The sequence below is a fragment of the Moschus berezovskii genome, chromosome 14, assembly GCF_049115385.1.
Source record: "Moschus berezovskii isolate FMDL1 chromosome 14, NW_MosBer_1.0, whole genome shotgun sequence".
Taxonomy (NCBI): Eukaryota; Metazoa; Chordata; class Mammalia; order Artiodactyla; family Moschidae; genus Moschus; species Moschus berezovskii.
The window spans coordinates 9,076,715-9,089,315 of NC_142473.1; the positions used below are offsets into that span (position 1 = coordinate 9,076,715).

Sequence of the window (12,601 nt, forward strand, 5' to 3'; positions counted from 1 at the left end):
ACCTGTAGGGAATTTGTGCAAGGCTCCATGTTGGTTGAGAGGTCACACCAGTGCTTCTAAATTCCAACCACAGCACTCAATCCCATGATGAGTCTCTAAGCTTGGTTTTGGTCCAATTCTGTGGCCTTCGGGTATACATAATATTTACCTCTTAGGTGCTCTGGAAAAAATGAAATTTAAAACTCACCAATTTATAAATATTCTGGAAACAAAACTAGGTTTCTCTTTATGGAAGTAAGTGTACTGTCTTGATAGTCTTATCAGAAAAAGTAAAAGTAGTTACTCTCCTGCAAAGGGGAAAATTTTTTTGCCAAGTGAAGTGAAAATTTTACTCTCTGCTTCTTCCCACAATAGCCATAAATATGCTGAGGCTGTTATTTTGCAAGATGGTTTTTGAGACCCTGCTGAAAGGAGAGAAGCCCTCATATTATATTTCCCTCAAATTCTACCACAAACCACACTTCTTGGGAGGAAAAAAAAAGGCGCCATGTAAGCATGTTTACCTTTAACTGACTAGGAAGTTGAAACTTGTCCATAATTGATGACTCACCACCATAGGCCTATAAAAGTAAAGGTACTTGCCTGGGAAAAGGCAGCTGCCTCCAGGCACGATCATCCAAGATGCACCCAAGGGTCCTGGCTGGCTTCCTCTTCTTCAGCTGGACGGCTTGTTGGTCCCTGCCCCTTCCCAGTGATGGAGATTCTGAAGACTTGTCCGAGGAAGACTTCCAGTTTGCAGAGGTAGAGTATTTTAACAATTCCAGTGATGTGATATGTCTCATAAATGCCCTTCTCTTTAAAAGAGGGTCATTTTGTTCTCCTTTTTTTAGAGCTACCTGAAATCATACTACTATCCTCAGAATCCTGCTGGAATCCTGAAGAAAACTGCAGCAAGCTCTGTGATCGACAGGCTTAGAGAAATGCAGTCATTTTTTGGCTTAGAGGTGACTGGCAGACTTGATGATAACACCTTAGACATCATGAAAAAACCAAGATGTGGGGTCCCTGATGTGGGTGAATACAATGTTTTTCCTCGAACTCTCAAGTGGTCCAAAATGAACTTAACCTACAGGTAAATCATAGACTATTCTTTCGATGGTGCCTGCAATGCAGAGGACCTGGGTTAGATCCCTGGGCTGGGAAGATCCTCTGGAGGAGGGCATGGCAACCCACTCTAGTATTCCTGCCTGGAGAATCCCCATGGACAGAGGTGCCTGGCAGGCTATGGTCTTGGGGTTGCAAAGAGTCAGACCTGACTTAGCGATTAAGCACAGAGCACACACAGAGACAGGAGTAACTTTAATACTGTTGATGAGAATATCTTATAATATCTATTAAGTTTTATTGTTGCATTAAGCCAGCATTATTTTTATTGTAAACTAAATATTCTTCTTTCAGATGTAAAATCAAAATAGAAGAGTAGTTTCAAGAAAATTTGAAAATGTAACAGTCATGTTTATTGTAAGAGTGCTAAAAGTGGAGAGTTTCATTCTCTCATGAACTTTACAGAACTATTTCATTTGTTTAGACCATAGTGATAGAAAACTTTTAGCATGGCAGCCATATAGGTTTTAGTAAACATCTAAACACTTTAAACTTAAGATGTCAAATATTTGGAGATACTCAAGTATCTAATCAAATTCTTCACGGCATTATATGTCTTTGTATGACATCATAATTAAGAAGTTATTCAAAACAGTGGCCATTTAGTAGAAATTTTAGAGAAGCCATTGCATTTTGAGTTGAAAAGCAGTACTCCAAGAAAATATATTCTAAAAGAGTTTTCACTTTCCAAAAATTTGATTCAAGCTTTTTCTGTTAAATAGAATTGTGAATTATACACCTGATTTGACTCATTCTGAAGTGGAAAAGGCCTTCAGAAAAGCCTTCAAGGTGTGGTCTGATGTGACACCTCTGAATTTTACCAGAATTCACAATGGCACTGCTGATATCATGATCTCTTTTGGAACTAAAGGTAATGATGCAGAATAATTTTTGAACATTTTTATATTCTACTATTAGTTCCATTCTTTTGTTCCTTCTTTCAGTTACTCTTTAGTTTTTACAGAATTCAACAAAATTTCACCAAGCTCCTGGGCTAGGCCCTGCTGGGTATAATTGAATTTTTTTAACTTTTGTTTTTGTGTGTAGAGCATGGTGACTTCTACCCATTTGATGGACCCTCTGGTCTGTTGGCTCATGCTTTCCCTCCTGGACCAAATTATGGAGGAGATGCTCATTTCGATGATGATGAAACCTGGACAAGTAGTTCCAAAGGTAATATTTCTTATAAAGATATAATTCATGATTATCAGATCCCATTAAAAAGAAGTTAAGAAGCATACTGTAAATTATATTTGGTATTTGATTATATTTCTCAGAAAAGTTTAATAAGTATAATAATCTTAGTTTCTACAAATGGCATTTCTACAAGCCAATATGCAACATTAAAAATGAGCAAAATCTACTTAGTCTAGTGACTTGAGTGATTCTAGCTAACTCTGAAACAGGATCAAAATGGTTTCTGTTAACCAAGGTGTTATTATTGTGGATTACTTCTGACATATGAAGAAGTACGGTTTATTACAAATATAAATCTAAAAACTATTAGTGCTAAATATGTTGGATGTGAGTTGAAATAGTTTTTTTCCTTTGTAGAATTATTAATGGCACAAATCTATTCTCTGTTATATGATTACTTCTTTAGACGTGTCTATTCCACTGATTTTTACAAATACCACTCTAGCAAATCAATATAGTTTCATACTTCAGAAAGTCTGAGACAAACCAGATTAAAATGTATTTACAAAAGCAAAATGAAACTGTTGAGAGAATTCAGTCAGTATTTGAATCTTCAAGGCTCAAAAGAGTTGAGAATGCTAATTTAGTCAGAAAAGCCAAATTATTTCAACTAGGACTTAATTTTGGAGCTATATGGACTCTTAATTGTGATAGTTAGAGGGTAGTCCTCAAAAACATCTAGTTTTTATTATTCATTTCATTTAAAAACAGGAATTATTTTTAAAAAGTAAAACTGGGCCTTGAATAATCAATGTCTCAATGCCTATGCCACCAACCATCTTTGGAGGGAATGGTGGGAGTTTACATATTTAAAATCTGAATATTTCACGGATAAGAATGGTTTTAGGAAGAAAGAGCAACACCTAGTATTGTTAAGACACAGTCACAGTAAGCCTCAGTTTTTGGTTCCCGCGTAAATTCTGGGTTTGATGAATGATCATGCTGCAGTCTGCACAGTTCACTAAGTTGATTACATATTTTCTTCATGTATAGGCTATGATAGCAACAGGTATTTAAGATCAAACTGAAACCACCGGCTCCAGCTTTCATGTGTTTTTTTCTTTCAATATTTTATTTTTTTCCAATTTAAAATACCAGGAGCATCAAAAATTTGTGGGAAGAATGACTAGGGGAAACAATGTAAACACAGAGACACAGTAGAGGAAGGCTGGCCAATCGTGTCTAGTTTCTGCTTCTTTAAATTCTAGAGTATAGCGATGTACTGGAAGGGAGCATTTGGTAGGAATTTGTTCCCAAGTAGATTCCTGGAGACCATATTTAATGCATTCTCTATGCTTGATCATCATACCTTTGATTGGTGGCTCCTATTTAGATGATTTTCTAGGCAACACCCTAGATATGTATCACCCTAAGTTTTTCCCCCCATGAACTTCCATTTAAGGTCATCACTCTCTACTTTCCTCACTGACATGAGAAAGCAAAGAGCAAATCAGGATTACTAGCGTCTTCACAATAAAACCTTATTGATTGCTAATCAATCTGTTGATAATCTATGTAGGCAGCTATAATCAAAGGATTACAAAATTATTTATAATGATTAAATCAACATTTTAAATCTTTCTTTAAGAACTGAATATTAACTTTAAAAACTGAGTCAAACAGACAAGGAGAAATGATGATGTATTAAATAGATGAAGAAAAGGGTATTTATTTTGTGAATTGGTCATTGGAGGACTTTGTTTTCTCAGTTCCTTTGTTTTCCTACAGGCTACAACTTGTTTCTTGTTGCTGCCCATGAGTTTGGCCATTCCTTAGGTCTGGACCACTCCAAGGACCCAGGAGCACTCATGTTTCCCATCTACACCTACACTGGCAAAAGCCACTTTATGCTTCCTGATGATGATGTCCAAGGGATTCAGTCTCTCTATGGTAACTACTGATATATCAGCTTGACAGCAGAAGACATATACACATTTATTTTCTAAATTATTTATGAATTTACCATTACCAATATTACTATCCTGGTTTTGTTAGAAGCATGCTCATTTTTTCTTTAAATATCAATCTACCTGCTCAAGTAGAAAATATTCCATTCCCCAAAGATTTTTTAGAATGTAACTCCTTGTATTTGTATTTTATACATTGCAAGGTATATTTGATATCCCGACGATACCTCTGACATAAGAAATAGCAATATTTTATTCTTCATTTGATGGATGAAGAAACTAAGGTTGTAGAGTTTAAATAGTATATCTATGATAACACAGCTGGGTGAAACACAGCTAGATAAGAACACAGCTTTTGAGGTAGCTTTCACAGGGAGAAAGTGAGATTTCAACCAGCTTTTATAAATTGTGGGTATTCTTTCAACTACTCCTGTTTACCACAGTAGAAACCATTCAAGTGGCCCATGGTAGTTTTTAACCAGTATCTACAGTGAACATTTGTAAGGATTTCTTCCTTTATTTTCCTTCCAAATTTTCAATAATATTTACAAAATAATTAAACCTCAGCCCAAACAAGCAAAAATACCTACCATAAATAGAAGTACAGCCACAGTACACAGTCATCAGCGTAAACACTTCTAGAACACAGAGCACAGACAACGGTCAGGCCGGCCACAAGCTATTTTCTCTTCTGAATTGAAATCTGCCGCAATAGTTTGTGAAGGCAGGGGCAAGAATTTTGCAGTTTTTACTATTTCTACTACATCTTGGCTGAGGGACTTAATGACAGAACTAATAGGATATAGGTAGTGAAAAAGAAGTTTAGAATTATTTTATGTCCTGCAACCCTTTTGCACTCATGTGAGCTGGCTGGAAAGTTACCAACACGCTGCAAGTCATACCAGAGTGGCTGAAGGCCTGGCTTTTCACTGAGATGCAGATGCACAGTAATAAACTCTAAAGCAAGGTGAGCTGCAGCTGGCAGCTGGTCAAGTAGGCTTGAGAAAGAGCCCAAATGAGGGCTCCCACAGAGATGACGTGCCTCCTGAAATGGCTTTTAGAGGAATGTGTTTCTCAAGAGAAGTCTGTGAAGAGGTTGTGCACAGAATGGGGAGAGTCTCCCCAAAGTCTCTTGCTCCCCTAGCCTGTTTCTGTCACCAACCTCAAGAAAGCTGGATTTGGAGCTGAGATGATTCTCAAGGGTCTTTAAAGTTGAAAACGGAAGGGGAAGTCCCACAGGCAAGACCGTGGTAGCCCTGATGAAGGAAGTGGGATTACAGGTTCTTTGGCGCATTATGTAGGAGGTGGCAGGACCCACTGCCCTCCCTGGATGAAGCCCTCCTGCTCGCCATTGGTGGGAGCAGGTCACCCTCAGTCACCTCCTTAACTCATTTCATGACTGCAGGTCCAGGAGATGAAGACCCCAACTCTAAACATCCAAAAACGCCGGACAAATGTGACCCTTCCTTGTCCCTTGATGCCATTACCAGTCTCCGCGGAGAAACACTGATCTTTAAAGACAGGTACTCTTGGTATTACTTTATGAAACCTGCATGCGACAAACATTTCTGAAGTCATGTCTGAGATTACCAAAACCGCTGGTCAAAATTCCAAGGGAGGTGAAGTTAGTAAAAATAACAAACCTTTGGACAGTTTATTTATGTATATCAAATGAAATAAAATAGCTGATGGATAAACATTTTACCTTTCAATGGATAATCTTGGCATTGTAAAAGCTTTCTTTTACATCTTTGGTTGTAATTTTTCTTATAAAAATAACCAAATAAATATAGGAATACAATTTATTTATTTAACAAAACACAATAATTGAAATCAATTACTATATTAGTAAGTTGTTACTCATAATTTCACATGAATTCCTTTTGGTATGGAAAAACTTTGTTTCTGGTAACATATGAGCATGTTACAGCCTAAATCTATAGGTGATGAAAAACGAAATACTAATTTTTAATTTTGACACTGTTTTGATATCCTCATTTGTTCATTTACTCATTAATCCATTGTTTAATTATCTGTATTATTCTCTCATCTGTGACCCAATAGCATTCCTTCCTCTTCTATTATAGCTCCAATTTCATTTTGCTCCAGTATTTTCTCTTGTATCAGATTCCCCAGGCCATGAGATCTTGGGAGCATAGTTTGTGTCAGTCATGTTTTCTTTCCAGAACCCGACACAGTGCCTGGCATATTTGCTTGCCACTTGCAAAATATGCAAAACTGACAAAGAATGATCGCAGCGCACAAAGGACCTGGAGCCTTCACAAAGGCTCTGTGAGACTTTTAGACTTCAGTATTTAGGCTGGAGTTAAGACAGAAACAGCTTGTTTAACTGGCACTTTAAGAGAAGTGGAAATCTTGCCCCTTCACAGGTGGTAGGGAATGGTTGTGTCTGGCTTATCTGTATTGATGTGGAGACAAGTGGCTAGCAGGATAGAAACACTGTACTCAAAGAAATGATGCAAACTCTGTGTTTTACTTTTGTGTCAGATTCTTCTGGCGGCTGCATCCTCAGCAGGTTGAAGCAGAGCTGTTTTTAACAAAATCATTTTGGCCAGAACTTCCCAACCGTATTGATGCCGCCTATGAGCACCCTTCCCATGACCTTATCTTCATCTTTAGAGGTAAGATTTCCACCAGCGAAACTTTCCATATGCCTGGAGCAGGCAGTGGTGAACTTTAGCTACCAGAGATTTAATAAAATGATCATTGTCAAAAATATGTCTAAATTAAGAATCAAGTATAGCAAAATGGAAGCCAGAAAGCACCCGAAACCTTTCTGAAACCAAGTATCCTCAATTTGACAAGCAAAACGTCTACGTTATTATTCATGTCCACTCTTTGTTTCTCTTATTTCCTCTTAAAAATTATTTGCTGAGAAAATGTTATAACAATGTACATTTTTAACAATTCAAAAAAATTATCCATAATTCCTCCTTCTGAAAGGTCAATTTATTTTCTCACTTTATTATCTGGTCCCTAATCATATGTAAAACATATATTAAGCATTTCCATCATAGTATGTATGCATTTTAATATTTCACTTGTTCCCTTGACATAGGTTCCCAAATTGCTATTCCAGTTTCATGATCATAATTTATATTAGCTACATAGATCCTACTAATGCTGTTTCTATTGTGTGACTATTATAATTAATGCTATAATGAAGTTACTTTTTAGAGAAGAAGACAACTTGAGTTTTCAATCTAATTTCCTCTTCCTACTGTGCTGCTTATTTCTGTAGAAATCTTACTGTATTTTTAACCCAGCTCCAATCTTAATATTCAGAGTTAATTGTCAGACTAATTATAATATTCCATTGGCTATGCTTACACTTAGGAAATTAGGATCTTAATTTTTGAAGAACTCTCATACTTTTGTGTTTCTTAAACATGGTGACCACAAACATTGACTAATATATTTATAAATGTGTAAAATTATTTTCTCCTTGCTAAAGTAAGGGTCAACATATGTGGGTTTTAATAGATTCCCTTGAATAATAAAACGATTCTTTCACTTATTCTAGGCAGAAAATTTTGGGCACTTAGTGGTTATGATATTCTGGAAGATTATCCCAAAAAAATATCTGAACTGGGATTTCCAAAAGAGGTTAAAAAGATCAGTGCAGCCCTTCACTTTGAGGATTCAGGGAAGACGCTCTTCTTCTCAGAAAACCAAGTCTGGAGGTATGGCAGCCACATTTACTTCCCCATTGTGTGTCAGAGGGCGAAGTGAGCCTCGAGTGTCTCCTGTTGCTTAAAATTATTACCTCATGCATTACTTTAAATGTCAAACCAGTCATTCCTTTATGTTCTGTGTCAGCTCAAGTAGCCCCTAAGACAGGCATTTGAAAGTCTCAAGCCTTCTTGAAAAATGTATGTATAATTCTCACTCCCTCTGGGCCACACTTTTCTTTCTTAGTCATTTGTTGTACTTAAGCCATGGCAAAGCTCTCTCTCTTATTTCGACATGTTCGTTTCATCTTTCTCCTGGATTCTCTTTCTTGTCACCCTCTCCTAATTTCCATGCAACTCCATCTTCTGGGGCCAGAGGGAACACAAGAATATGTACAGGAAAAGACTGAGTGAGAGAGGACCACAATTTCTAGTCTGTTGGTCCAGTGCAGAGGTTAGCCAGGAAGCTGCTAGTTTATACTTTGTAAAGCCAGACGCTTGTGCAAACCAAGTGGGACTGGACTATCTGAAACATGTGTAGAGCTTAAGGCGGCATTGACATTGGCAATGTTTGTGAACCCATCAGTTCAGGGATGATTACCTCATAGGTGTCCAAAACTTGGAATTTTTACAATGGGAGCTTTACTTCCTCTATATACACACACGCACATTCATACATGCATGTGTACACACACACTCCTGTATATATCATCTTTACCTTTCGACTTCTTATTTCTGATAATGACACTCACAACTTTAAATACAATTAAATTAAATACAGTACTATTAAATATTACTATCTAGGTTCTACTTGGTCTAGTGTTTCTGTCCCTTTATCCTATATGAGGTCTCTGGTTTGGTCAAGATGGACTGCTTCAGTTCAGTTCAGTCGCTCAGTCGTGTCCGACTCTCCACGACCCCATGAATCCCATATCTCAAAAGCTTTGTGCTTTTATCTCCACATAACCTTCCCTTATACAATTTTCTTTGCAAGAGGTCTTTCCCTACATTTATCCTCTCGACATTCTATCCATTGTTTAAAGTCAATCTGAAATACCATTTTATGCACAGTCTTTTTTGATCAGCCCATTCAAAAGCTATCTCCCTTCTCATGTAATTCCTGTGACATCTCATGTGTATTCTCTCATGACGTTTAGCCCCTATTGCCTAGTGCTGCAATGTCATCTGTGTATGTCTTAGCCTTCTTGATGGTCCAATGATTCTTAGCTTTTACTTATTGGAATGTGCCTCAAGAATATAGAAAACTCTCATCAGTAACAGTAGGAACAGTGCATCATGGGAGGTTGTTCTCTTAGGCTGATTTCAGAATGTGTTTGGTTGGCTAGAGTGTGAGCATGTGCTGGGGAAGAGATGTGGACTATGTAGTTATGGGAGGAGAACTCTATGCTCCCCACCCTTGCTTTGTTACTACCATTTGCCTCTGTAACTTCCTTGTGCGGAAACTGAGCCTTAAATAGTTTTGTATCCATGACTGCCCTTAACACGTTGTCTTACACATAGTGAGAGATCAATAGACAATTGTTCGATCCAGAGACATATTTATTTGACTCTAAAAATGCTTTCCTAATAACATACTTTTATAACAGATGTACAAATATTGAAGTGGAAATGAGTTTATAACATTCTTTATAAACACAGCCTTTAGGCAAGTCAAAATAGTCACCAGGTATCTACTATATACTCAGTATTATAATTCTTAATTTAAAAAAGCTACCAGATGTTTTGAATGGACTTAAAAATTGGAAACTTTGTCAATTTTGAAAGTTGCCATTATATCCACTGTATTATTTCTAAAGTAATTTACCTACAACCCACTTAAGAGTTTCTTTTTCTTATTATACAGCTATGATGACACTAACCATGTGATGGAGAAAGACTACCCCAGACTCATTGAAGAGGTCTTCCCAGGAATTGGTGATAAAGTAGATGCTGTCTACCAGAAAAACGGTAACTATTTCACTGATCTTAATGGAGAGCTTCTGTAGCCCCTCGGTTAGAACTTAGATTCACTAATGAAAACCTTGCATAATTAAGGGATTACTTATTGTGACTACTTACACAGTCAGCAAGCAAAAATTAATATGCTTACAATAAATGAGAGCTTAACTTAATGACTGCTAGTTCTATGAATAAAAGATGCCAAATCTTAAATACGACTTTAAATTTAAAATATTGAGGGCTTCCCTGGTGGCTCAGATGGTAAAGGATCCGCCTGCAATGTGGGAGACCTGGGTTCAATCCCTGGGTTGGGAAGTTCCCCTGGAGCAGGGCATGGCAACACACTCCAGTGTTCTTGTCTGGAGAATCCCCATGGACCGAAGTGCCTGGCTGGCTATAGTCCATGGGGTCGCAAAGAGTCGGACATGACTGAGCGACTAAGCACAGCACACAAGATACAAAAAGTATTGCATAATTAAAATCAGGGATGAATGGGGAGTATTTTATATGTGAAGACAAATAACATCATAAATATAAAATGTTTTTAGCTTTAATTATGGAAAAGGACATTATCTCTAACTTGCAACAAATAACCAATATCAATAACTCAAGCATTTGGGGGCATTCCCTGGAGGCCTAGACTGTGCTTTCACTGCTTGGCATGGCCAAAAAAAAAAATTCAAACCTCAAAACTGGAACTCATGCCACCACAGCAATTAATTTGAGTTGACATTTTAGGAGAGCTAGAAACCTTTGTACATTTCCTCCTCTTTGAATTATAAGCAATACATTAAAGCATTAGTGGTGTTTATAATGTAGGCATTGAAATGTTTAAAAAAGTGAATCTAACAGATTGAGCTTTTAATGGTAGCTAGAGTAAAACTTTATTTTCAACCTCTGAAATCTTTTTGGTCTTTTTCTTATAGGTTATATCTATTTTTTCAATGGACCCATACAGTTTGAATACAGCATCTGGAGTAACCGTATTGTTCGGGTCATGCCAACAAATTCCCTATTGTGGTGTTAAAAGTGTTTTTAAAATATTGTTATTTAAATCCTGGAAAGCATTTGAGATAACATTTCCAGACATTTGGGGGGTGAGTTACGGGAGAAGGAGAGATATCGGGGAAAGCTTAGTTCTGTGAACGAGCTTCAGTAAGTTATCTTTGACTATTTAGTATCTATGCAACTATGCGTGGCTGGAACCACATTGTATTTTAAAGTCATGACATTCATTATCTCGATGAATCACCTAATTCTTGTGTGCTATGTATAAGCAGTAGTTGACAATATTCCCATCAAAAATGAGGTATATGGTGTGTCAAAGAGAGTTACGTAACATATTATTTATAAGAAGACTTTGCAATGACATAAAAGCAAATACATTTATCTAATTAATGATTTATCTTTACTAAATGTTATAAAATAGTATGAAAACGAAATTTGGGGATAGCATATGACATTCATACACAAAAATAAACCAAAGGGAAATGTCTGCAGTAAATAACATTTTAGACAACTTTCCAAAGAAATATTTGGATTTTGCACTAAAAATATTTGGATCAACATGCCCCTCTTCATTCAGACATGAAGGAAACATCACAGTCACTCATGATAGGAGACAGAGACTAACGGTGAGGACAGAGGATGCAGCCTTCAGATTCTGCTTAATTTTCACTTTTGACAGTGACTCAAAGACTGCTCTCAAAGAAGACAGTTACTCCTTTTCATATTTATAGAAGACAAAGTATTAAAATATTTCAGGTCTTTCAACTAAAATTGTTAACAAAATGATCTAAGGCCATAGCATCACTTTTTCATAAATCACTTGATTATTTAAAACTAAAAGTAGTGTTTTACTTTTATTTTATCTAAAATTGTTTTAATTGTCCAGTTTACCTTGGATATATAAGCTGTTTTTGAAATAAACAGTCTAAAATAGATCTTACAAATTGGAAATGTGTATGTTAAAAAACAAAGATATCTAAAATAAAGAAAACATGGTCCTCTTGAAGAATAAAATTCTTCCTTTTTTCTCCTTTTTTCCCCCTTTAATCCTTCATAACTTTTGACAGTGCCTTTCACCTGGTACTTGTTGAAATATAAATGGCCTTGAAGGGAAGAACCATTATGTTGAGAGACCATATTCATAAAAATTCAGGCAAAAGAAAGTGTACTGTATATACAAAATGTATTAGGAAGTATTCATGTTGTTTATAATAAAAAGATATTTTCAACAGACATTGGTATATGGTATATTTTTGTCTTTTGGTATAATTTTATATATAATTATATATATATATTCTATATTTGGTATAATTTTTCTTCAAAGAATGTCCATTTGAATTATTCCTATTTCTAACCATATGTTTCCTGGTGAATGTAGCTCATTACTGTTTTTGTTTTTTATTTCTTTGGTTTGTACAAAGACCCTAAATTCAAATTTAGTGTAAATTGTACCAGATTTCTGGTCGAGTTTGGTCGGCCTGGCACTGATGAGCCTCCTCTTCTAAGCCAGCTGCCCTAGCCTGAGCCCACGGGTTCCGCAGTCTCTTTGCCGAGAGTGCTCCTTGGTCACGAGGAGGAGAGAGCAGTGGGTCTAAGTTAGGAAGGCCAGGTCCTGATCCTGCCTCTGTGCATCACTTCAGGCAGCTCCTTTGATCTGTCTGGGCTTTGCTTTCCTGATGTGTGAAATGAGCTGCTTAGCCGCTTTGGGGAAGCAGGGAACTCTAGGGAAGACGG

General features: G+C 36.7%; 1 protein-coding gene across 1 annotated transcript; it reads left to right on the forward strand.

Annotated features, from left to right (window-relative positions):
• Window positions 1-609: 609 nt before the first annotated feature.
• MMP13 (matrix metallopeptidase 13) lies at window positions 610-12,067 on the forward strand. The gene is made up of 10 exons (XM_055422364.2): window positions 610-741; window positions 831-1,072; window positions 1,827-1,975; window positions 2,152-2,277; window positions 4,030-4,191; window positions 5,614-5,731; window positions 6,717-6,850; window positions 7,753-7,912; window positions 9,765-9,868; window positions 10,786-12,067. Exons 1-10 carry the CDS (start codon window positions 622-624, stop codon window positions 10,884-10,886), a joined length of 1,416 nt encoding a protein of 471 aa, XP_055278339.1. The 5' UTR covers window positions 610-621; the 3' UTR covers window positions 10,887-12,067.
• The last annotated feature ends 534 nt before the right edge of the window (window positions 12,068-12,601 follow it).